General features: G+C 47.4%; 1 protein-coding gene across 1 annotated transcript in view; it reads left to right on the top strand.

Annotated features, from left to right (window-relative positions):
- The window catches only part of MTR (5-methyltetrahydrofolate-homocysteine methyltransferase), a 484998-nt gene that overhangs the window by 70527 nt on the left and 387824 nt on the right, over positions 1-26647 (top strand). Inside the window, exons 7-8 of the mRNA XM_069234453.1 lie at positions 2809-2868; positions 3710-3804. Coding sequence (XP_069090554.1) covers positions 2809-2868; positions 3710-3804 — 155 coding nt within the window. The remainder of the gene's footprint in view (positions 1-2808; positions 2869-3709; positions 3805-26647) is intronic.

Genomic DNA, 26647 nt, shown 5'->3' with positions numbered 1-26647 from the left:
GATCGCAGCTGTGCTGCGATCGGGGGGCCAGGAAACCTGAAAGTGTTTCCTGGCCCCCGATCGCAGCACAGCTGCGACCGGGGGCCAGGAAACAGTTTCAGGAAGGCCTCGTAAGAAAGGGGAGACTCTCCCCTTTCTTACGAGGCCTTCCCGAACGTGAGGAAGGCCGTTTTCCCCATCGAAGCAGGAAGCGGCCGCAAGGCTGCTTCCTGCTTCGATGGGGAAAACAACTTTGTCACGGCGCGATGACGTCACAAAGGGGCGGGTGGGGGGCAGGGGGCAGACACGGAAGCTTCTGTGTCTCCCGGGAAAAGAAAAAAAAAAAATAATAATCCTCGGGTGCAACGCACCCGAGGATTTATTAACACCCTCCCTGGTGTCGGCCACTGGTCGTGACCCGCACCAGGGAGGTAGTGCGGGCGTCGGCCAGTGGCCGTTGCCCGCATTTAAGGGGTTAAAGCACTAGTTAATGTTAAATGCATTGTTTTCATAATTTATAAAATCTGTTCCCCAAGGAGTGAGAATAATTAATGCAAGGCACTCATGGTATCCCTAGACATAGTTTGGTCCCTCTTTTTTCATAGTCTTCCTGAATCTAAATGTAGGAAATATCTTTTCACTCAAACACTGAAGCTCTAATTTTTTTAAAACAATTCTAGACACCTAAGTGGTAACTGTTGCCCCTTTATGAGAGCGTACCTAACTTTCAAGCCTGGAACATTTTTTGAGTTAGACCATATGTTGCTACATTGAGGTTCTATAGAGCTCTGACTTTGTAGCTTTCTTGTCCCAGCAGGTGCCCCTAGCCCATTTGAGAATGCAAAGGACACAGAAACTTCTCACTCCACTTCTGTATCAGGACATGGAACCACCTTTACTCTTAGCCTCTTGCTCATAGGATGTTCGGCAAGGTTTGTTCTATGGAGCTCTGTGGGTTAGTCTCTTAGTGGGCCTGTCCTTCAGTATTCCTTATCTTTAAATGTCATCCACCACCAGTAGGTTGGCATGTATTCGGGTTGCTGCCATGAGTCCCTTTCATATGGTTGACCTGCAGGTCTTCTTAACTTTGTTTTTTTATTTCCATGCTTGTACTTTACAGATTATAATAGCCTTGAAAAAGCTCTGGTTGTGCCTGCCACAGGGGTTGAAACACATGTTGGTTTTCTTTGTGTTTTACCTCATATAGTTCAACAACTAAAAATGCAGATAAAAAGATGGAAACAAATCAAAGGATTCTCGGATATCAATTTCCAATTTCGGAATTAAACTTATTATACTTACTACTCTTTCCATTATTTCTTGTCTTTGGAGCTTTCCTGTCCTTCTAGCACCGCAATAGCATTACCCATCAAGGGCACCTATCAAAAAGCATGTGGCACGATTCGCACCAGCTCTGCTGCCTCTTAATAGATCTGTAGAAGTAGTCACCGTCTATGGTATATTACTGCAACCTTTCTGCCTGCCAGAAAGACTTTCTGAGCAGGCTGTCACAAATTCTTCTTTAATTAAAGCTAATTGACTTGACTGTCTCCATTCTATTTAGGCAATCAAGGAGCTTGGCAATGGTCATTTTGTTTTCCAAAACAACAGAAAGAATGCTCTTTACCTTCTGGAAGGTCTGTGATCTTTTAAATAGCTTGTGAATCTGTTGGTGATGGTCATCCCATCCTCTTTACCCTCCAACCGCTTCCCATATGTCCATACTTTGGTGACCCCTCTTTGTTCTGCTTTCTTACTTTTTGGACCATATCCAGTGTCCTCCCGTTATTCACTCAGATTAGCCTATTCTTAACTTGAGAGTCTGATGCATGGACATTTGGGGTTACTTGATTGAACATCAGTCTTATCTGCCTGGCGATCTAGAACGTTCTGTTTCTTTAAGATTATTTCCTTGGTATGTTCAGCAAAAATGGCAGTTTAATCCACTTGCATTGCTGGCATCCAAAAGGAGCTGAGTTCCAAAAAACCTAACTGAGGAGGTAGTGTCCATATCAACTTTTTTCATGTCTGCTATGTGGAAACTAAAAATAGGGATGCAAGTTTGCAGCACTGTTACGCCCTGTATTCCGCTAAGGCACTTTATCTCTGTCCCTATGCAATAGTTTTATTAGATCTGTATCACAACCCCAAGTTTTCATTCTTACAATTTGACCTCTGATTACAAATGGTTTTGTCATTTTAGTTTCAAAACGTAATTTGGAGTTTTGTATAACTGAATCATCATGCATGTCACCAATCTGGCATTTTCTGAGAAAGAGTTTTGAATCATCAGTTAACTGATAACATGGCAAGGTGACTCTCAGTAACTTATGCTACCATAAACTCTAGTAAAGGATTGATGTATATTACATTTGTCTGTGATGTTTGTATGATCTTACCAGATGTCACTCAGTGGACACGTTCACAATAAAGAGGTTTGCATTGTAAATGTGAAGTGCATTTTTCACCTTTATTGGTCAAATCAAGTTCCTGGAGGAGACCAAAATTGCATCCTTGTCCATCCAGTAAAAAGAATGAAACTGTAGGAAAGCTTGGATCATGGCAATATTTGCAACATAGAGGTATATTACACAAATTAAGCTTTCTCAAGGCAATTAAGTTTAGCTGTGCAGGCTTGCAGTGGGTGGAAGCTTGACACGTTGTATGCATGTTTCTGTTCTACTAAATGAAAGTAATGTGATAAGAGTTGCAGATACATGCAGTAGATACATATAAGCTGTGCTGCCATCCCAATTAGGCATGATGTTGGTAATTCATACTAAAAAGCTCATGTTTATTTACCCTTATTTCTTGTTTTATTACTTACAGGCAGCTCTTTGTGCAATCCAAAAATTGTTTGAAGACGAGTATGAACCTAAGCCCATTTTTGTGAGTATGTGTATACGTATCCTGTTTACTCACCTTGCATGTTGAACAGCAGCTCAGAATTCTTTGTACCAGGCGAAGTCTTAGCCATGACTTCTCTGGTGAAATTAGAAATCAGGATGGAGCACTTTTATTGGTTTGTAATTGTACTTGCAACCTGTTATATCCCTGTGTGCTTTGCTACTGTCAAAATGTAGTGTTTAGTGAAAACAAGTACTACAGATTGATAGTAGAACCACAAAGTAAATGTTGGCTTGAAAATACCAAGGGAAATAAACCAATTTGGATATAGCATAATCCATTCAAGGGAATGAAGCTTTCTTAGAACAAACTGCATGTGATTTTTAAGTTTGATACTAGCATCCATAATGAATGAAATTACAATGATTTAAAATATTGGCAGAAGCAATTTTCTTGAAAGGAAATGCCTAGGTCTCGACTGAGGGGCATTTCTTTCTTTTCAAAGGAGATTGGGGATTGACCAAAAAGAGACAAAAGGTAGAATGGAATTTCTAAATATCATTTTAGATCATTGCTATTAACTTTTGCCACTACCAGTTGAAGGTGACTTGGTAAGTGGACAGGGGGGTGTCCCACTATTTACAAAGGGATTGTGTGGCTATGACACAAGAAGGTTGTTTGTTGCAGACAGAATTGTCACTCCGCCGTGACTCTTTTTTCAAAATGTTATTTCTAAAAGTATAGAAATGTACTGAAGATCTAGTACAGTATTGACTATAAATGCAAATAAGAGAGTACAGTGGGGATAATTTATACTACTGTTCTTCCAAATTAGCTTTATCTGAAAACACTTGGTTACTTTTTTATCAATATATTTTTTCAGATTTCAGGCACAATTGTGGATAAAAGTGGACGTACACTTTCTGGCCAAACTGGCGAGGCATTTGTCATTAGTGTATCCCATGCTGAGCCTTTATGGTAAGAAAACATGTTATATTTAAGTAGTGAGGCCTTTGTAATATTTGAAGTGAAATGAAGGCAAGTATGCAAATTCAAGGTAAAGGTTTGTTCCCAATTAGGTTTTCAGCTCTAAGCTTATCTCTGTTTAAGATCATGCTGAAAGACAAGCAAGCATTGTCATAGCCAGTAGGTCACCCTTCTTGAGCATGCATTTTTTTTATTTATATGTTTTCCAAACATATATGGAGTATGCAAAAAATAAATTAGTAGAAGTATAAATAAAACTGAGAAGGGAGCCCAGGACTTCATAAGGCAGATGTGCACATGTGAACAGGTAAAATGCTGTCACTCACAGAAGACCAAAGCCAGTGGATTAAATGGGCTGACTTACTTACCCACGCTATATGCCTTAGTGGGTTGAAACTGAATGAGAATGGCTCTTGAACTGATTAGTGGAAGGAAAGGGCTGACTGAATTACCCTATATTTATGCATATATGTCTGTATTGTTAGTATTTCTTTTTTGGAAATATGAGGCTGATGAGAGTTGCTAAAGCTATCTCTAGGCTAGAACTAACAAAACAACATATTAAACGACCAGCTGAGTCACAGGATTAAATTACATATGATATATGTCATATATGTGTGAGATATATGTGACATACATGTAAAATATATGTGATTTATGTGGAACTTCGAGTGAAGTCATAAAGCAGACGATAACAAGCAAATGTAGGTTCTAAGGAGCACACATGTTGCAGAACAAGTTAGGTTTGTAGCACTTTTAGTAAAATATGTAAAATACGACAAATTTCAGTACAGAAACCAGGATTACCACCACATACCAAATATGCAATCAATAATATCAAGGCCTTTAACAAATACTTCTCTCTCAATTGCAGATACATCTTAAAAGGGATCATTTAGCTTGCCACCCATAAAAGCCCAAAGTTTGTGGCATGTGTAGCTGTAGATACACATGCTGTGCAGACTCCTTCCATCTAGTGTTGAGCTCGGATGTGTGCAAGTTGTTTTCCTTCAAAGAAGCGTTTCGTGCCAGAAGGTATAGTGACTACCCATTTCTGGTAATGCACATTGGCATCAACTTTATTGTTAGATCATTTTTTCTCCACCATCGGGTCCAGACGTGTTCCATCGTGCTCTGGTTTAGTGCCACATGCTGTTCTCGCTGGACCCACTCGGATCTATCCTACTTGACAGACAAAGTAACAGTACATTTCATCGTCTATTCCAAGCGTTGAGTTCCCTTTCTCTTTGGCTCTCCGGTCTAATTACTTTGATGTCCCGTATGAGGCCTGGCCCCTTTAGGGCTCCTTCAATTCCTCAACAGTCAAGAATTTACTCATGGCAGAAAAAACTCCATTCTGGTACTGCCTGCAATACAGAACTCCATCAAATGTGTAACCTCTGTCTGTCCCTGAACCACCAGCCCTCCTGCTCAGCGTATCTCGCATTCAGGAGCAAGAAAACCCTCTATACTCTGGAGCTGTCCATAGAACAGAGCACCGTGTGCGAGCAGCAGCCAGAGGCTTTTGGCGCAGAACAAGTGTTGGCAATAGAGGAAAGCTCCAGCCCTTACACTGAAGCGGACAAGCCCCACCTGCACAGCGTCCAGCTATGAAACCGGCCGCAGTGAGTACTAGTATACCGCTTCCCACCCCTCTACACCACTTGGAAAGCAAGCATCGCCCTTGAGGGGGGTCAAGCATCGAGCTTGCAGGCCCGTCACAAGGCTTCCAGTCTACCACTGCCACAGAGCTATGGTCAGCCCCGAACTGCTGAGTCAGATCTGATGCCTGCCCATCTCTTATCGCAAAAGCCCGCCTGCTCCCCTCCAAGCTATGCCCTTTGACTTGCACCAGTTCTTCTTCTCTGGCACCGGAGACACCTGCAAAGCTAGCCCTGGAGTCCAGACCTTTGGAGTCCACGTCAGGCTTGGTGCCAGCAGGCCAATGGACATCCTCTACTCTGAAGACAACGGTGTCCAGGGCAGCTAACTCTGTCACTTCCAAGGATCAAGACCAAACCATCCTCCAGAGCCTTCAAGAGAAGCTCGATGCTAGACAGCAGTGCATCCACATCCATCCCGAGACCAGATGGATTCTAACCAAGCCTGCTCTCCAAGCAAATTACCCTGTTTCTCCCAAGAGGAAACTGTCTTTCCAGAAGGCTGTGAATCCACCTTCGGAGGCAACACCTATAAAGCCTCGACATCATGACAAAGGCACCTCCCCACTGCATTGTTTGCCTTGCCTTGCTTACCTCCTCCTCACCCTTCTCCTCCTTCTTTGCCTTCCTCTCCACCACCTCCAAACCCCCCCACCCAACCACTATCAGTGGACCCTCTGCCAGACTCATCTCAATGTTCCCCTCTTTCTGTATTTGGCATGATAGGCGAAGGTCACCCTGTGCCCATGGGTGACACTGACCCTGACCTCTATCCACCCAGCCCTTCCCCGCTGGATGGCACCACTCATACCATGAAATATTACCACGGGTAGCTGCATTCCACAAGGTGGAGATGCACATGCAACCAGAGGAGGACGGCTTACACATGGAGATGCTCTCCACCACCCTGAGGTCTATGGAATACTTGCCCAAATGCTCAAACCAGCCTCTGACATCTTCAAGGAGCCAGTCAAAGCACAAGTCATCGAGCCTAGGGTCGACAGTAAATATAAAACGTCTCCTTCCAACCTTCTTCACATCAGTGGTCATCTTACCACCTGACTCACTAGTTGTGCACATGGCCCTGAAACATGTCAATTCTCTGGGCTTGGGGGATAGCCCGCCGCTTCCAGCGTGGAGAGTAAGAAGATAGACACGGCAGGAAAATGCTTTGCTGCCCAGTCTGCTGTCCATTAGGGTATCACCTATTCTGTGGGTTTACACTCCTGGTACGATAGGGCCCTATGGGATGAGATGGGGGGGGGGGAGTTGCTTCAATACCTCCCAGATGAGCATATGAAGAGTGGCCAGGAATTGGCAGCTGAGAGGAACATCGTATCAAGCACAAATATTCTATGTGCCGTAGACACAGCAGACACAGCTGTTCGTGGGATAAACACCAGTATCCTTCTCTTCAGACTCGCCTGGCTGCATGTTTCTAGCTTTAAGCCAGAGGTCCAGCTGCATCTGGTTAAATTCCCTTTGATGGCGAGAATCTATTCAAACCACAAGTTGACCAGATGCTGGGTAAGATCAAAAAGGATACTAACACGGCTACAGCCATGAGTGCCCCACAGATCCCATCTGCCTCCAGCTCCTTTTGCCACACACAATATCGTGGAGGGGTTAAAACCAGCCCCTCCTCCTTCCCTGCAAAGGCATCACCTCTTCCACCTTTCCAAGGCAACAGCAGCAGCAAACACCCTCTCGGGGTTACTACAGGGCAGGGTATAAACACAACAATGGTAGAGGTAGGGGGAAAGGCACAGCCTCAAAGGGGTTCTATACTTCACAGACAGTGACCCTCTTCCCCTTCCCCTGACCATTTAATCCCTGTCTGACGAAGACTGAAAGCATTTTCTTCCTGCGAGACAGAGATCACCTCAGACAAGTGGATTCTCAAAATCATAGCAGAGGGGTACTGTCTAGAACTCACGCAAATATCACCAAACAATCCCATCACACACACAAACTTTAACCACAACACCAGCATCTTCTTGAAGAGGAGATGCATGTATTACTCAGCAAAGGGAGCAATAGAACCCGTGCTGCCACAACACTGCTGCAAACTGGTATTCTCCCTAACCTTCCTCCTTCCCAAGAAGGATGGGTCACTAAGGCTCATTCTCGACCTCAGGACCCTTAATAGGTACATCCAATCAGAACACTTCCACATGATGAAACTTCAAGATGTAATTCCTCTACTACAGCAAGGCGACTTCATGACCTCCCTCGACCTGAAGGACATGTACTTCCACATCCCCATCTACTCTGCACATCAATGTTTCCTCCAGTTTGTGGTAACTGATCAGCATTATCAGTTCAAAATGCTGCCTTTTGTAGTGAACACAGCTCCCAGGGTGTTTATAAAGTGCAGTGGTGGCCGCTTACCTCAGAAGGAATGGTGCCCACATCTTCCCTTACATAGACGACTGGCTGATCAAGAGTGCAACAAAACAGCAATGCCGAGCACCCACCCAAGCCACCATACCTCTGTTGCACAGCCTAGGTTTTAACATAACGTAAGTGCCTCCAAATCTTATCTCTGGCCCCTTCACGTACAGTCCTTTCTCAGGTCATACTCTACTCTTGCGCATGGAAAGCATACCCAAGCCCTGCAAGCATCCAAAGGCTCCAGGCGCTGCCCCCTCTTTTTCAGCCAGGTCATCAGGTGACGGTCAGAAAGGCGTGTCCATGATGGCCTCTTGCATTGTAGTAGTGCTCAGTAGCACAATAGTCACAGGCAGAAGGTCATTGGGAGGATATAGTGTTGATTTGGGGCTGTACGCCATGGTCTCTGCATTGGTGGAATGCCAACAACCTGTTTCATGTCTGGCCCTTCTTGCACCTAGTGCCACAGACGACCATTACAGTGGGCACCTCTCTCCCTGGCTGGGGCACATTTACAGGAGCTGACTATGCAGAGGTGTGAAAGACCAAGCTACAGGGTTTCCACATCAATCATCTGGAGTTGCTACCCATCCAGCAAGCATTCCTCTCTTACATCCAACACAAGGTGATACTAGTTTGGAAATTTGGATGGAAAGCATGAATCTCATGTTTTACTTATAGAAACAAGGGGGCACCCACTCCCTTCACTGTCCACTCTAGCCCAGGACATTTGGCAATGGGAAATCCATCACTGAGTCCATCTCCTGATAGAGTACATCCTGGGGGACAACAATTTTGCTGGCCTTCTCAGCAGGATGCAACAACAAATCCATGAGTGTGAACACCACACCCAGGTTCTACTCCCGTACTTCTAACGGTGGGGATTTCCCCACATAGACCTCTTTGCTACTGCAGAAAACACAAAATGGCCAGGGTTCACCTCCAGGTTTCCACTCCCACAGTCCATGGGCTATGCACTATGCATGAACTGGTCCCGGATATTTGCCTATGCTTTTCCACCTCTCCCACTTCTTCAGTTCGTTGCGCATAGGCTTCGGCAAACATGCCTCACTTTCATCTTAGTAGCCCCAACCTGACCCAGGAACCCATAATTCACCACCCTCCTCAAACTGTCTCTAGTGCCTCACAAGAAGCTTCCCAACCAGCTGGATCTTCGCTCTCATAATCAGGGCACACTCAGGCTCCCAACCCCTAACAGCTCAATCTTGTGATTTTGCGCCTGAAATCCTAGATGTTGGATACCTCAGTCTGCCTTAAAAATGCGTGACCATTCTTAAAAAGGAACACTAGCCTACAACCAGAGCCTGCTGCACTATTTAATGGAACAAGTTGTACACTGTATACTCCTAGATGTATTGACCCTCTCCAAGCAGCAGTTTGGGACCTTCTCGGTTATCTTTCCACTTGCAGAAGTCAGGCCTTGCTTACACTTTTATCAGGCTTCCTCTGGTGGCTGTCACCACATGTACCTTCAAAACAGACAGGGAACACACGTCCCTTTTTAGAGTTACTATTATTTAAACTTTTGCAGAAGGGCTCAAAAGGACTATCCCACTAAGGGTCTCACGTGCTCCTGGGTGAAACCTCAATATTGTCCTAATATGACTTATGGGCCCTCCTTTCTTACCCTCCACTGGTGTACTCTGCAGTTCCTTCCCTTGTAAGTAGCTTTCTTTGTAGCTATCACTTTCCTTAGGCATGTCAGTGAGCTTTAGGCTCTGAAAGAACCTTTTTCCAAGTTCACCATGATAGGGTAGCCCTCAGGACAAACCCCATGTTCCTTCCTAAAGTGGTGTCTTTGCCTGTCACTACCAGACCCGCCTCAACCCGTAAAAAAGGAGTTTCTGTGGCTTCCTTTGGTAACATTCCTATAGCTGATATCTGTAAGGCAACTACTTAGTCTACTCCTCATACATTTACTAAACATTAATGTGTGGGTGTTTTATTTCGCTAACAAGCTAGTTAGCCATGCTTTCTTAGGCACACTTTTTCAGTCTTCTGCAAAATCCTTGAGCTAGCCAACGCTTTAAGGGAGGACTGCTTTACAGTCCATGCACAGCATGAGCATCTGTCAGCTACACATGCCACAAATGAAAAATGTTACTTACCTGGTAAGCATCTGTAGATTCACATGTGCCTGTCAATCAATCAAAAAATCAGTGTAAAAATCCAAATCATGGAATACCCATGCATAAAAGAAAGTTGCTAGGTGGTTTTTTATCTCGTGTGGACCACAGGGTGGGGTATGTGTTGTGCAACTGTTGACACGTAAGGAACTTGCCTGGTGAGAGGTTGTGTTCTGTCTGAAGTTTTTAAAAGTGTCAGAAGATGGCCTGCAAAAAAAGAGGTCCCCAGCCGAGGTCAATGACCATTCCTGCCAGTGTCTCGGGTCTGGAGCGGAATATGTCCCCGAGTAATGTGGGAGACACTGCAGTGGGAACCCCGAAGCATACGTTGTGATGCGTCACGTGAGGAAGCACTCCCTAATGATGCATTTGCGGGCTATCGCTACTTGTAAGGAGCACTCGGGTAATAGCTGAGGAAACCCCAGATGATAGCAGCTGTGCGGGTTGCACATTGTGATATGTTTTCTCCAGGTAGCGATTCGCTAGCCACCTGGCCAACCACTGTAGCTGGGCTGCCAAGAAGTAAGCCTCAAAACACGGGGCACCCAGACCGCCTCTCCCAACAGGTCACTTTAATTTCTTCAGGAATATCCGGCGGCAGCCGTTGCCCCATATGAGTTCCACCAACAGTGTGTCAAGTTCGTGGAAGAAACTACAGGCCGGTATCACAGGTAGGTTAGTGTAATAATATAATAAGGGGACAATACTACTATTTTGGACAAGGCAATCTTCTCCGTAGTGGCTAGTGGAAGTTTTTTCCAAAATTGAACTAGTGACTTCATTGCCATTAGCACTTGGTGGAGGTTGCCTTCGCGGAGGTCTAGTGGAGAGTGGGGCCCCACATAGGCAGATCGTCCGCGGATGTATGTTGGGGTGCAGTGGGTAGACGGATGATTTGTCTCAAATAACCGCCAGACCACTGCACCTAGTAAATGAGCAGAGTGTGTCCTGTATGGGGATTAATACAATGCGTGTATCCTGGAGGTACAGCACAAGGTCATCTGCATTCAGTGACACTGCCTGTCTGCAAGTGGAATGCCCCAACCTTGTTTGTCTCTCTGCAGTCAAATGGTCAACAGTTCCATGGTGATTGCTCATAGCAGGAGGGAAGAGGACACCCCTGTTGAGTGCCACGTTCGATCGGGAACAGGTCTGAGATGTAGTGTGCCAGCTTAATCTGGGAAAGATGCTTAGTGTACAACAGTTGTGTGTAGGCTGTAAGTACACTTTCCAGTTGCAAGGACCCAAAACAATGAGTCCCGGTCGAGTGAGTTGAGCACCTTTTCCAAGTCCAGGATTAAGCATGGCCTGTGGGAAGCGTTCCTGAACCTGATCCCACAAATGGTGAAGATTGTATGATGTGCAACATCTCGGGACGAATCTGTTTTGGTCAAGGTGTATAAGTTCTGGAGGATTTTTGCATATCAGGTTGTCGGGACTGTGGCCAATATTTTATAATCTTCCTACAGTATGGCAATTGGGTGGTGTGAGGAGGTGTTGCTGGAGTCCTTGTCAGGTCTGGGGAGAGATACTAGTAAGGATTCCCAGAGGGAGGGTGGTAATTCCCCTAGGCGTAGTGCCCCATTGAACATTGTGGCCAGCCGAGGAGCTAGGCTACTCGCAAAAGTGCTGTAGTATTCTTGGGGCAAGCCGTCTAGGCCAGGGGTCTTGTTCCCTGCACAGTTCTGTATCGCTTGTTTGAAGTCTGCTGAGGTTATGACTGCATCTAGGGCTGCTGTGCTGCTCTGTGGTAAGGGCAAATGCGCGAGAAAAGAGTGTTTGTCCCTACGCCGTACATGTGCAAGGGTTGGGTATATTCCTAAGTAGTACCTGTGGAATTACCGGAGGATGTTGTGTTGCATGTTTAGGGCTATGTCTGTGGGGGATCAGTGTCTCCCTCAGCTCTTGGCGGATCAGCCAAGCAAAGAGGCGGTCAGATTTGTCACCTTCCCTGTGGATTTTAGCAACAGAGGCGGTAAGGTTAGAACCTCAAAGACGCTCTGAAAAGGCTGTGTGTTGATGCTTTGTCACCAGTAATGCAGGTCGACCTGCTGAGTTACAGTCCACCCTCTGCTCCAGCAGTGGTAGACGTTTTTCCATCTCTGAGATTTCTCTATCCAGGGTCCTGTGAACATCTACAATCTCCTGAATACACACTCCATGGATTACCACCTTGAAGGCATCCCATTATAGTGTAACATTAGACCCTGTCCCTTCATTCTCCATAAAGTAATTTTATAGTATCCCGAAAGGTATTCCCGAGGTAGGTGCCACGTGGGGGTCAGAGGGTGTGGGGCACCCCACAGCAAATCTAGTGTGTGGGCATTGTGGTCCAATACTATGTGGCCCATATAGTCCACGGCTGGAACCAAGGGTAATAGGGTGAGGGAGCACAGAATTCAGTTGTGGCGTACATGTAGGTCATGTGGCACTGAATAGAAAGAGTAAACCCGGGAGCTGGGATGTATGGTCTGGTATGGAATGCATCCTGTTTAGAATTTGGGGCATATATGCTCCCGAAAAGTACCGGTGTACCATCAAGGTGTCCCTCTAGGAATACATATCGCCCTTCCCTATCAAAAATGGTATTGGCAATTTAGAAGTGGGTGCTCAGGCGGAACCATATCATGGCCCCTCTAGTGAAGGCAGAATAGGTAGTAGCGTGGATTGACCCTTGCCAGTGTTTCTGGAGGTGTGACAGTTGTGCTGCTGTGGTGTGTGTCTCTTGAAGGAAGATAACTTGCACCCGGTGCCTCTTAAGGTATGCATAGATGTAAGGAAATGCCTCCTTGGCATGGTTGCCCCCTGACTTTTTGCCTTTGCTGATGCTATGTTTACAATTGAAAGTGTACTGAGGCCTGCTAACCAGGCCCCAGCACCAGTGTTCTTTCCCTAACCTGTACTTTTGTATCCACAATTGGCAGACCCTGGCATCCAGATAAGTCCCTTGTAACTGGTACTTCTAGTACCAAGGGCCCTGATGCCAAGGAAGGTCTCTAAGGGCTGCAGCAGGTCTTATGCCACCCTGAAGACCTCTCACTCAGCACAGACACACTGCTTGCCAGCTTGTGTGTGCTAGTGAGAACAAAACGAGTAAGTCGACATGGCACTCCCCTCAGGGTGCCATGCCAGCCTCTCACTGCCTATGCAAGTATAGGTCAGTCACCCCTCTAGCAGGCCTTACAGCCCTAAGGCAGGGTGCACTATACCATAGGTGAGGGTACCAGTGCATGAGCATGGTACCCCTACAGTGTCTAAACAAAACCTTAGACATTGTAAGTGCAGGGTAGCCATAAGAGTATATGGTCTGGGAGTTTGTCAAACACGAACTCCACAGCACCATAATGGCTACACTGAAAACTGGGAAGTTTGGTATCAAACTTCTCAGCACAATAAATGCACACTGATGCCAGTGTACATTTTATTGCAAAATACACCCCAGAGGGCACCTTAGAGGTGCCCCCTGAAACTTAACCGACTGTCTGTGTAGGCTGACTAGTTCCAGCAGCCTGCCACACCAGAGACATGTTGCTGGCCCCATGGGGAGAGTGCCTTTGTCACTCTGAGGCCAGTAACAAAGCCTGCACTGGGTGGAGATGCTAACACCTCCCCCAGACAGGAGCTGTGACACCTGGCGGTGAGCCTCAAAGGCTCACCCCTTTGTCACAGCCCAGCAGGGCACTCCAGCTTAGTGGAGTTGCCCGCCCCCTCCGGCCACGGCCCCCACTTTTGGCGGCAAGGCTGGAGGGAACAAAGAAAGCAACAAGGAGGAGTCACTGGCCAGTCAGGACAGCCCCTAAGGTGTCCTGAGCTGAGGTGACTCTGACTTTTAGAAATCCTCCATCTTGCAGATGGAGGATTCCCCCAATAGGGTTAGGATTGTGACCCCCTCCCCTTGGGAGGAGGCACAAAGAGGGTGTACCCACCCTCAGGGCTAGTAGCCATTGGCTACTAACCCCCCAGACCTAAACACGCCCTTAAATTTAGTATTTAAGGGCTACCCTGAACCCTAGAAAATTAGATTCCTGCAACTACAAGAAGAAGGACCGCCTAGCTGAAAACCCCTGCAGAGGAAGACCAGAAGACGACAACTGCCTTGGCTCCAGAAACTCACCGGCCTGTCTCCTGCCTTCCAAAGATCCTGCTCCAGCGACGCCTTCCAAAGGGACCAGCGACCTCGACATCCTCTGAGGACTGCCCCTGCTTCGAAAAGACAAGAAACTCCCGAGGACAGCAGACCTGCTCCAAGAAAGGCTGCAACTTTGTTTCCAGCAGCCTTGAAAGAACCCTGCAAGCTCCCCGCAAGAAGCGTGAGACTTGCAACACTGCACCCGGCGACCCCGACTCGGCTGGTGGAGATCCAACACCTCAGGAGGGACCCCAGGACTACTCTGATACTGTGAGTACAAAAACCTGTCCCCCCTGAGCCCCCACAGCGCCGCCTGCAGAGGGAATCCCGAGGCTTCCCCTGACCGCGACTCCTTGAATCCAAGTCCCGACGCCTGGAAAAGACCCTGCACCCGCAGCCCCCAGGACCTGAAGGACCGGACTTTCACTGGAGAAGTGACCCCCAGGAGTCCCTCTCCCTTGCCCAAGTGGAGGTTTCCCCGAGGAAGCCCCCCCTTGCCTGCCTGCAGCGCTGAAGAGATCCCTTGATCTCTCATAGACTAACATTGCGAACCCGACGCTTGTTTCAACACTGCACCCGGCCGCCCCCGCGCTGCTGAGGGTGAAATTTCTGTGTGGGCTTGTGTCCCCCCCGGTGCCCTACAAAACCCCCCTGGTCTGCCCTCCGAAGACGCGGGTACTTACCTGCAAGCAGACCGGAACCGGGGCACCCCCTTCTCTCCATTCTAGCCTATGCGTTTTGGGCACCACTTTGAACTCTGCACCTGACCGGCCCTGAGCTGCTGGTGTGGTGACTTTGGGGTTGCTCTGAACCCCCAACGGTGGGCTACCTTGGACCAAGAACTGAACCCTGTAAGTGTCTTACTTACCTGGTAAAACTAACAAAAACTTACCTCCCCCAGGAACTGTGAAAATTGCACTAAGTGTCCACTTTTGAAATAGCTATTTGTCAATAACTTGAAAAGTATACATGCAATTGAAATGATTCAAAGTTCCTAATGTACTTACCTGCAATACCTTTCAAACAAGATATTACATGTTAAATTTGAACCTGTGGTTCTTAAAATAAACTAAGAAAAGATATTTTTCTATAACAAAACCTATTGGCTGGATTTGTCTCTGAGTGTGTGTACCTCATTTATTGTCTATGTGTATGTACAACAAATGCTTAACACTACTCCTTGGATAAGCCTACTGCTCGACCACACTACCACAAAATAGAGCATTAGTATTATCTCTTTTACCACTATTTTACCTCTAAGGGGAACCCTTGGACTCTGTGCATGCTATTCCTTACTTTGAAATAGCACATACAGAGCCAACTTCCTACATTGGTGGATCAGCGGTGGGGTACAAGACTTTGCATTTGCTGGACTACTCAGCCAATACCTGATCACACGACAAATTCCAAAATTGTCATTAGAAATTGATTTTTGCAATTTGAAAAGTTTTCTAAATTCTTAAAAGACCTGCTAGGGCCTTGTGTTAGATCCTGTTTAGCATTTCTTTTAGAGTTTAAAAGTTTGTAAAAGTTTGAATTAGATTCTAGAACCAGTTTTAGATTCCTAAAAAGTATTCCAACTTTTAGAAGCAAAATGTCTAGCACAGATGTGACTGTAGTGGAACTCGACACCACACCTTACCTCCATCTTAAGATGAGGGAGCTAAGGTCACTCTGTAAAATAAAGAAAATAACAATGGGCCCCAAACCTACCAAAATACAGCTCCAGGAGCTTTTGGCAGAGTTTGAAAAGGCCAACCCCTCTGAGGGTGGCAACTCAGAGGAAGAGGATAGTGACTTGAAGGAAAATTCCCCCCTACCAGTCCTATCTAGGGAGAACAGGGTCCCTCAAACCCTGACTCCAAAAATAATAGTCAGAGATGCTGGTTCCCTCACAGGAGAGACCAACACCTCTGAAATCACTGAGGATAACTCCAGTGAAGAGGACATCCAGTTAGCCAGGATGGCCAAAAGATTGGCTTTGGAAAGACAGATCCTAGCCATAGAGAGGGAAAGACAAGAGATGGGCCTAGGACCCATCAATGGTGGCAGCAACATAAATAGGGTCAGAGATTCTCCTGACATGTTGAAAATCCCTAAAGGGATTGTAACTAAATATGAAGATGGTGATGACATCACCAAATGGTTCACAGCTTTTGAGAGGGCTTGTGTAACCAGAAAAGTGAACAGATCTCACTGGGGTGCTCTCCTTTGGGAAATGTTCACAGGAAAGTGTAGGGATAGACTCCTCACACTCTCTGGACAAGATGCAGAATCTTATGACCTCATGAAGGGTACCCTGATTGAGGGCTTTGGATTCTCCACTGAGGAGTATAGGATTAGATTCAGGGGGGCTAAAAAATCCTCGAGCCAGACCTGGGTTGACTTTGTAGACTACTCAGTAAAAACACTAGATGGTTGGATTCAAGGCAGTGGTGTAAGTAATTATGATGGGCTGTACAATGTATTTGTGAAAGAACACCTGTTAAGTAATTGTTTCAATGATAAACTGCATCAGCATCTGGTAGACCTAGGACCAATTTCTCCCCAAGAATTGGGAAAGAAGGCGGACCATTGGGTCAAGACAAGGGTGTCCAAAACTTCCACAGGGGGTGACCAAAAGAAAAGGGTCACAAAACCTCCCCAGGGGAAAGGTGGTGAGACAGCCAAAAATAAAAATAGTCAAGAGTCTTCTAAAGGCCCCCAAAAACCTGCACAGGAGGGTGGGCCCAGAGCCTCTTCACAAAATAATCCTGGGTACAAGGGTAAAAACTTTGATCCCAAAAAGGCCTGGTGTCGAAACTGTAGTCAGTCTGGACACCAAACTGGAGACAAGGCCTGTCCCAAGAAAAGTTCCACTCCAAACTCCAATCCAGGTAACACTGGAATGGCTAGTCTCCAAGTGGGATCAACAGTGTGCCCAGAGCAAATCAGGGTCCACACTGAAGCTACTCTAGTCTCTGAGGGTGGGGTGGATTTAGCCACACTAGCTGCCTGGCCCCCTAACATGCAAAAATACAGGCAGCAGCTCTTTATTAATGGGACAAGTGTAGAGGGCCTGAGGGATACAGGTGCCAGTGTCACCATGGTGACAGAAAAACTGGTTTCCCCTGGCCAATACCTGACTGGAAAAACTTATACAGTCACCAATGCTGACAATCAAACTAAAGCACATCCCATGGCAATGGTAACTTTAGAGTGGGGAGGTGTCAATGGCCTGAAACAGGTGGTGGTCTCCTCAAACATCCCAGTAGACTGTCTGCTTGGAAATGACCTGGAGTCCTCAGCATGGGCTGAGGTAGAGCTAAAAACCCATGCAGCCATGCTGGGTATCCCTGAACTGGTGTGTGTAAAAACAAGAGCACAGTGCAAGGCACAGGGTGAAAAAGTAGAGCTGGAGTCTGGAAAAATGGCCCAGCCTACCAAGAGAAAAGGAAAGTCAGTTGGGAAACCAACTGCAACACAGTCAGAAAAAGGGAACCTCTCTTCTCAGGAAGAAGTTCTGCCCTCTGAGGGAACTGAGCCTTTGGAGCTTGAACCTTATCAGGTTGAGCTCTTAGGCCCAGGGGGACCCTCAAGGGAGGAGCTGTGTAAGGGACAAGAAACCTGTCCCTCTCTTGAAGGCCTTAGGCAGCAAGCTGCTGAAGAGTCCAAGGGCAAGAAAAATGGAACACATAGGGTCTATTGGGAAGATGGACTCCTGTACACTGAGGCCAGAGACCCCAAACCTGGTGCCACTAGGAGAGTGGTAGTGCCTCAGTCGTTCAGAGAGTTTATTCTGACCTTAGCCCATGATATTCCCCTTGCTGGGCATTTGGGACAAACCAAGACGTGGGAGAGGTTAGTCAACCACTTCTACTGGCCCAATATGTCCCAGAAGGTTAAGGAGTTTTGCCTCTCCTGCCCCACCTGTCAATCCAGTGGTAAGACAGGTGGGCACCCAAAGGCCCCCCTCATTCCACTTCCAGTGGTGGGGGTCCCCTTTGAAAGAGTGGGTGTGGACATAGTTGGTCCACTGGAACCTCCCACAGCCTCAGGAAATATGTACATCCTAGTAGTAGTGGATCATGCTACTAGGTATCCTGAAGCTATTCCCCTTAGGTCGACTACTGCCCCTGCAGTAGCCAAGGCCCTCATTGGTATCTTTACCAGAGTGGGTTTCCCTAAGGAGGTGGTGTCTGACAGAGGTACCAACTTCATGTCAGCATACCTAAAGCACATGTGGAATGAGTGTGGAGTGACTTACAAATTCACTACACCATACCATCCACAAACTAATGGCTTAGTTGAGAGATTCAACAAGACATTAAAAGGCATGATCATGGGGCTCCCAGAAAAACTCAAAAGGAGATGGGATGTCCTCTTGCCATGTCTGCTTTTCGCTTACAGAGAGGTGCCACAGAAGGGAGTAGGATTCTCACCCTTTGAACTTCTGTTTGGTCATCCTGTAAGGGGACCACTTGCTCTTGTTAAAGAAGGCTGGGAGAGACCTCTTCATGAGCCTAAACAAGACATAGTGGACTATGTACTTGGCCTTCGCTCTAGAATGGCAGAGTACATGGAAAAGGCAACCAAAAACCTTTAGGCCAGCCAACAGCTCCAGAAGTTTTGGTATGACCAAAAGGCTGCACTGGTGGAGTTCCAACCAGGGCAGAAAGTCTGGGTTCTGGAGCCTGTGGCTCCCAGGGCACTCCAGGACAAATGGAGTGGCCCTTACCCAGTGCTAGAAAGGAAGAGTCAGGTCACCTACCTGGTGGACCTGGGCACAAGCAGGAGCCCCAAGAGGGTGATCCATGTGAACCGCCTTAAGCTCTTCCATGACCGGGCTGATGTGAATCTGTTGATGGTAACAGATGAGGATCAGGAGGCAGAGAGTGAACCTCTCCCTGATCTTCTGTCATCAGACCCAAAAGATGGCTCAGTAGATGGAGTGATCTACTCAGACACCCTCTCTGGCCAACAGCAAGCTGATTGTAGGAGAGTCCTACAACAGTTTCCTGAACTCTTCTCCTTAACCCCTGGTCAGACACACCTGTGTACCCATGATGTGGACACAGGAGACAGCATGCCTGTCAAAAACAAAATCTTTAGACAGTCTGACCATGTTAAGGAAAGCATCAAGGTGGAAGTCCACAAGATGCTGGAATTGGGAGTAATTGAGCGCTCTGACAGCCCCTGGGCTAGCCCAGTGGTCTTAGTCCCCAAACCTCACACCAAAGATGGAAAGAAAGAGATGAGGTTTTGTGTGGACTACAGAGGGCTCAATTCTGTCACCAAGACAGATGCTCATCCAATTCCTAGAGCTGATGAGCTCATAGATAAATTAGGTGCTGCCAAATTCTTAAGTACCTTTGACTTGACAGCAGGGTACTGGCAAATAAAAATGGCACCTGGAGCAAAAGAGAAAACAGCATTCTCCACACCTGATGGGCATTATCAGTTTACTGTTATGCCCTTTGGTTTAAAGAATGCCCCTGCCACCTTCCAAAGGTTGGTGAATCAAGTCCTTGCTGGCTTGGAGTCCTTTAGCACAGCTTATCTTGATGATATTGCTGTCTTTAGCTCCACCTGGCAGGATCACCTGGTCCACCTGAAGAAGGTTTTGAAGGCTCTGCAATCTGCAGGCCTCTCTATCAAGGCATCCAAATGCCAGATAGGGCAGGGAACTGTGGTTTACTTGGGACACCTTGTAGGTGGAGGCCAAGTTCAGCCACTCCAACCCAAGATCCAGACTATTCTGGACTGGGTAGCTCCAAAAACCCAGACTCAAGTCAGGGCATTCCTTGGCTTGACTGGGTATTACAGGAGGTTTGTGAAGGGATATGGATCCATTGTGACAGCCCTCACTGAACTCACCTCCAAGAAAATGCCCAAGAAAGTGAACTGGACTGTGGAATGCCAACAGGCCTTTGACACCCTGAAACAAGCAATGTGCTCAGCACCAGTTCTAAAAGCTCCAGATTATTCTAAGCAGTTCATTGTGCAGACAGATGCCTCTGAACATGGGATAGGGGCAGTTTTGTCCCAAACAAATGATGATGGCCTTGACCCGCCTGTTGCTTTCATTAGCAGGAGGTTACTCCCCAGGGAGCAGCGTTGGAGTGCCATTGAGAGGGAGGCCTTTGCTGTGGTTTGGTCCCTGAAGAAGCTGAGACCATACCTCTTTGGGACTCACTTCCTAGTTCAAACTGACCACAGACCTCTCAAATGGCTGATGCAAATGAAAGGTGAAAATCCTAAACTGTTGAGGTGGTCAATCTCCCTACAGGGAATGGACTTTATAGTGGAACACAGACCTGGGACTGCCCATGCCAATGCAGATGGCCTTTCCAGGTTCTTCCACTTAGAAAATGAAGACTCTCTTGGGAAAGGTTAGTCTCATCCTCTTTCGTTTGGGGGGGGGGGTTGTGTAAGGAAATGCCTCCTTGGCATGGTTGCCCCCTGACTTTTTGCCTTTGCTGATGCTATGTTTACAATTGAAAGTGTACTGAGGCCTGCTAACCAGGCCCCAGCACCAGTGTTCTTTCCCTAACCTGTACTTTTGTATCCACAATTGGCAGACCCTGGCATCCAGATAAGTCCCTTGTAACTGGTACTTCTAGTACCAAGGGCCCTGATGCCAAGGAAGGTCTCTAAGGGCTGCAGCAGGTCTTATGCCACCCTGAAGACCTCTCACTCAGCACAGACACACTGCTTGCCAGCTTGTGTGTGCTAGTGAGAACAAAACGAGTAAGTCGACATGGCACTCCCCTCAGGGTGCCATGCCAGCCTCTCACTGCCTATGCAAGTATAGGTCAGTCACCCCTCTAGCAGGCCTTACAGCCCTAAGGCAGGGTGCACTATACCATAGGTGAGGGTACCAGTGCATGAGCATGGTACCCCTACAGTGTCTAAACAAAACCTTAGACATTGTAAGTGCAGGGTAGCCATAAGAGTATATGGTCTGGGAGTTTGTCAAACACGTACTCCACAGCACCATAATGGCTACACTGAAAACTGGGAAGTTTGGTATCAAACTTCTCAGCACAATAAATGCACACTGATGCCAGTGTACATTTTATTGCAAAATACACCCCAGAGGGCACCTTAGAGGTGCCCCCTGAAACTTAACCGACTGTCTGTGTAGGCTGACTAGTTCCAGCAGCCTGCCACACCAGAGACATGTTGCTGGCCCCATGGGGAGAGTGCCTTTGTCACTCTGAGGCCAGTAACAAAGCCTGCACTGGGTGGAGATGCTAACACCTCCCCCAGGCAGGAGCTGTGACACCTGGCGGTGAGCCTCAAAGGCTCACCCCTTTGTCACAGCCCAGCAGGGCACTCCAGCTTAGTGGAGTTGCCCGCCCCCTCCGGCCACGGCCCCCACTTTTGGCGGCAAGGCTGGAGGGAACAAAGAAAGCAACAAGGAGGAGTCACTGGCCAGTCAGGACAGCCCCTAAGGTGTCCTGAGCTGAGGTGACTCTGACTTTTAGAAATCCTCCATCTTGCAGATGGAGGATTCCCCCAATAGGGTTAGGATTGTGACCCCCTCCCCTTGGGAGGAGGCACAAAGAGGGTGTACCCACCCTCAGGGCTAGTAGCCATTGGCTACTAACCCCCCAGACCTAAACACGCCCTTAAATTTAGTATTTAAGGGCTACCCTGAACCCTAGAAAATTAGATTCCTGCAACTACAAGAAGAAGGACCGCCTAGCTGAAAACCCCTGCAGAGGAAGACCAGAAGACGACAACTGCCTTGGCTCCAGAAACTCACCGGCCTGTCTCCTGCCTTCCAAAGATCCTGCTCCAGCGACGCCTTCCAAAGGGACCAGCGACCTCGACATCCTCTGAGGACTGCCCCTGCTTCGAAAAGACAAGAAACTCCCGAGGACAGCGGACCTGCTCCAAGAAAGGCTGCAACTTTGTTTCCAGCAGCCTTGAAAGAACCCTGCAAGCTCCCCGCAAGAAGCGTGAGACTTGCAACACTGCACCCGGCGACCCCGACTCGGCTGGTGGAGATCCAACACCTCAGGAGGGACCCCAGGACTACTCTGATACTGTGAGTACAAAAACCTGTCCCCCCTGAGCTCCCACAGCGCCGCCTGCAGAGGGAATCCCGAGGCTTTCCCTGACCGCGACTCCTTGAATCCAAGTCCCGACGCCTGGAAAAGACCCTGCACCCGCAGCCCCCAGGACCTGAAGGACCGGACTTTCACTGGAGAAGTGACCCCCAGGAGTCCCTCTCCCTTGCCCAAGTGGAGGTTTCCCCGAGGAAGCCCCCCCTTGCCTGCCTGCAGCGCTGAAGAGATCCCTTGATCTCTCATAGACTAACATTGCGAACCCGACGCTTGTTTCTACACTGCACCCGGCCGCCCCCGCGCTGCTGAGGGTGAAATTTCTGTGTGGGCTTGTGTCCCCCCCGGTGCCCTACAAAACCCCCCTGGTCTGCCCTCCGAAGACGCGGGTACTTACCTGCAAGCAGACCGGAACCGGGGCACCCCCTTCTCTCCATTCTAGCCTATGCGTTTTGGGCACCACTTTGAACTCTGCACCTGACCGGCCCTGAGCTGCTGGTGTGGTGACTTTGGGGTTGCTCTGAACCCCCAACGGTGGGCTACCTTGGACCAAGAACTGAACCCTGTAAGTGTCTTACTTACCTGGTAAAACTAACAAAAACTTACCTCCCCCAGGAACTGTGAAAATTGCACTAAGTGTCCACTTTTAAAGTAGCTATTTGTCAATAACTTGAAAAGTATACATGCAATTGAAATGATTCAAAGTTCCTAATGTACTTACCTGCAATACCTTTCAAACACGATATTACATGTTAAATTTGAACCTGTGGTTCTTAAAATAAACTAAGAAAAGATATTTTTCTATAACAAAACCTATTGGCTGGATTTGTCTCTGAGTGTGTGTACCTCATTTATTGTCTATGTGTATGTACAACAAATGCTTAACACTACTCCTTGGATAAGCCTACTGCTCGACCACACTACCACAAAATAGAGCATTAGTATTATCTCTTTTACCACTATTTTACCTCTAAGGGGAACCCTTGGACTCTGTGCATGCTATTCCTTACTTTGAAATAGCACATACAGAGCCAACTTCCTACAATAGACAAAGAGTATAGTTTACGTTCTGTGTGCATCCCCCTCACATTGTGTACGAAACCTAGTAGTAGATTGGGAAGCCATGTTGTGTTTGGAAAGCATGTGGAGTCTCTGCGCGTGGGGCAGTGAGTGCCGTCTTCAAGTCATGCCTGGTCCCCTGCATTTTGAGTGTTTGTTTGTGGAAGTCTGCCTCCCTGATTCCGGTGAGGGAGAGAGTGGGTGATGGGGGAGAGATTGTAAATTGAAACTCATAGAGCCTACTGCAACCAGCACTACACCCAAACTGGACTATTAAAATAACTAACGTTATGATGTGGGGGCTAGCCTTGTAATGGAGTGGGTGAGAGCGGTTGTGACTTACCCCATATGTCTGCATTGTGTTTTAGTTGGGCTCGGCAGTAGGGATTTCATCTGGCAGGGAGGTAACCCTCCTGGGTTGGCTGCTCACGCAATCCGGGCGAGAAGCCTTGTGGGTTGCCGACCAGCAGAAGGGTCAGCATGCGATTGGCCAGTTGTGGAGTGGTACCCATGGTAAACTATGTGTAGTGTGGTGTGTCTGTTAGATACCCGCTAGAAAAGTCAATGGGACTATCCAGCCAGAAAGATTTGCCTCTGATAAGAGGCAAGGGGAGGAAGGGAGAAGAAGAAGAACATAGTATGACTTATTCAATGTATATGACATTAAGGAATCACATGTAGTTTGGTGTCAAATAACATTGCATTACATTTATACTATAAAGTTAGTATAGAAAACACAAAGACGCAATTAAAGTCCAAAGTCTGCGAATGCCACACAGTGTAAATGTACAAAGCACTACCAAAATTAAAGTGGTTGCAATTAGCACAGAAAACGAAAAGACACATGCAAAACGTGTCAATATAGACACACTATGGACGTTGCTTAAACAGAAGCAATGGTAGTGATCATATAAAGCAGGACTCACCCCCATCACACCACTCGCTAACTTGACCTCTCATTATAATGTCAAAAATCTGTACGTGAACTTACAGAAGGTCAGTGTGCTGGATATTTCCCCTAACACTGGGATGGTTTCCCTCCGTCTTGGCCCACCAATGGAGGAAAGTGCTTCTTTTACTGTGATTAGACATGTGGGGGTTTTGGACCTACAACTCTCTTCTGTAGGGGTTCAAAATAAATGTTCTCACGTAGGTGGTAATGCCTGGACAGGCTTCCTTTGAGCCTTTGCTACCATCCACTGAGGTCTCTGCTGACAAATTGGTGGGCAAAACCTTCTTCTTGCCGTTTTGTAAACAGACTAGTTGCCAGGCAGCATGGGATGGCATAAGGCAACCCTGACTTTCTGACTCAAGAGTGCCACAGAGTCAGCTGATTCATGATGCCGCCTGGAAGGTGAATCGCATTTTGTTTCCTGCAAACCACAGACGGAGAGTCAAAAAGATATGAGATATTTGGAAACATATGTTCTCATCAGCTAGGTCTGACCTCAACACTACCTTTTACTTGGATCAGCCATTTGCCACCACGAATGTGGTGCTCCATCACTATGCTTGGATCACATCTATGGGCTTTTCTGGGGATGTCCTGGTGTCCCTTACAGGTGTGCCTTTTGATGGCTCTTCTTGGTATCATGAGAACATAGATTCGTCCCTGGAATACTTTAAGGAAAAACAAACCACAGCTTGTTCCCTGGGCCTTTCGATGTTTACCAAGCTGTTTATCCAACAGTTCAGTTCTTTTTGAGAATGCTCCACAGAGAGTTGGCGTACAGGCAGTGCCAGGTGCTTCCACTCTGCATCAGACACCCCAGTCCTTTTGACGTCAGGGATCGGGGTTGAGCAGGCGTCGTTTGAGTTATCAAGGGCAGTTATCATCCCTTTCTCCCAACCCTGCAGCATCAGTCACTAAGCTGCTTTACTTTTCAATTAGTTGCACATGACCACCTAGGAGGCCAGGTCCAGCGCTTTCTTCAATGGTTGCAAAAGATCATGTCCGACAGATAGGCCTTCTGGATCTTTCAACGGGGCTGTGTCTTTCCATGTCTTTACAACCCACCACATCTTCTCCCATCTTCAGAACAGCACCTGGTCATTTTGTTGCAGGAGGTGTAGACTCTCTTGTCCAAGGGGCCTATAGGGAAGGTTCCAGCTTTGGAAATCGGGAAAAGTTGTTACTCCTGCTATTTCAGTATGCCGAAGAATGCAAGATGCTCACATTGTATCAGGTTCTGTCTTCCCTTCATCCTAGCAACTCAATTGGGGCCCGCAAGACTCATATTTTCAAATATCCATCTTGCAGTCGCACAGTTACCTGTGGTTCAAGGTAGGCTTTTTCATTTTAACATGCTCTCCTTCAGCCTCATGAGTGACCCTTGAGTATTCATGAAAGTTATGGTAGGGTCGCTGCAAAGGGGATTCCAGTTTTTCCATGGCTGGATGACTGACTGTTGAAGGTTTCACTCAGTAGTGGACCACTTCAAGATGACAGCGAAACTCCTGACATTGTTTGGTTTTGCAGTCAGTGTGCCAAAATCACTCCAGACTTTGCAGAGGCTTTCTTTCATTGGAGCCTTCTGGGATATGGTGCAGTTCAGAGCCTTCCCTCTATCAAAAGAAGTCCAGGACATTCGGACTACTATCCCGATTTTTCAGCCTATATCCTGGATATCAGTTGAAGTGGTTCTAAGGCTTCTTGGTTTCCTGGCCTGCAGCATCCTACTTGTCAAGTATGCCAGTTGCAATATGCAGGCTGTGCAGTGGACCCTGAAGTCTCAGTGAGCCCAGCACCAGCGGAACCTGTTGGATTCCATCCAGGTTTCAAAGGGACTGCAAAGGCTCTGTAGTGGTGGCGGCTTGACCTCAACTGGACCAGCGGCAGACCCTTCTCCCTTTCCCACTCATAGGTGACAGTGGTGATAGATGTGGCCCTGCTAGGTTGAGGAGGTCACCTGGGAGAGGTGGACTCTGGTCTCTGCCGAAACCTAACTCTACATAAACCTATTGGAACTGCAGACCATTCGCCTGGTGCTGAAGACTGCCCTACCATCCACCAAAAGGAGGCTGGTATGGATCTTCATGGACAACTCCACCGTCATGTGGTAATGCCACAAGCGGGGTGGTTTGGGGTCCTGAGTTCTGTGTACAGAGTCTCTTTGCCTCTGGAATTGGCTCGGATGTCAGGACATTTCCTGGTTGTGAATCACCTGGAAGGATCTTTGAACGCCAGGTTTATGAGCTCAGCCAACAGTGCCTAGAGGATCATCAAAGGTGGCGGCACCTCGAGATGGGATGGGACATCTTCCAGCAATAAAGAGAACTGTGGCTGGATCTTTTCACCACTGTCGAGCACGGTGAAAATGTCTGCGCTTTGTAGTTCCCAAGAGCACTTTGTCCCAGAGATGCATTCATACTAGAGTGAAGCACAGGAATCCTGTA

Source organism: Pleurodeles waltl, chromosome 5, assembly GCF_031143425.1.
Source record: "Pleurodeles waltl isolate 20211129_DDA chromosome 5, aPleWal1.hap1.20221129, whole genome shotgun sequence".
In the NCBI taxonomy this organism is placed as follows: domain Eukaryota; kingdom Metazoa; phylum Chordata; class Amphibia; order Caudata; family Salamandridae; genus Pleurodeles; species Pleurodeles waltl.
The sequence above is the reverse complement of the archived record's forward strand: the minus strand, read 5'-3'. Positions and strand labels throughout refer to the sequence as shown.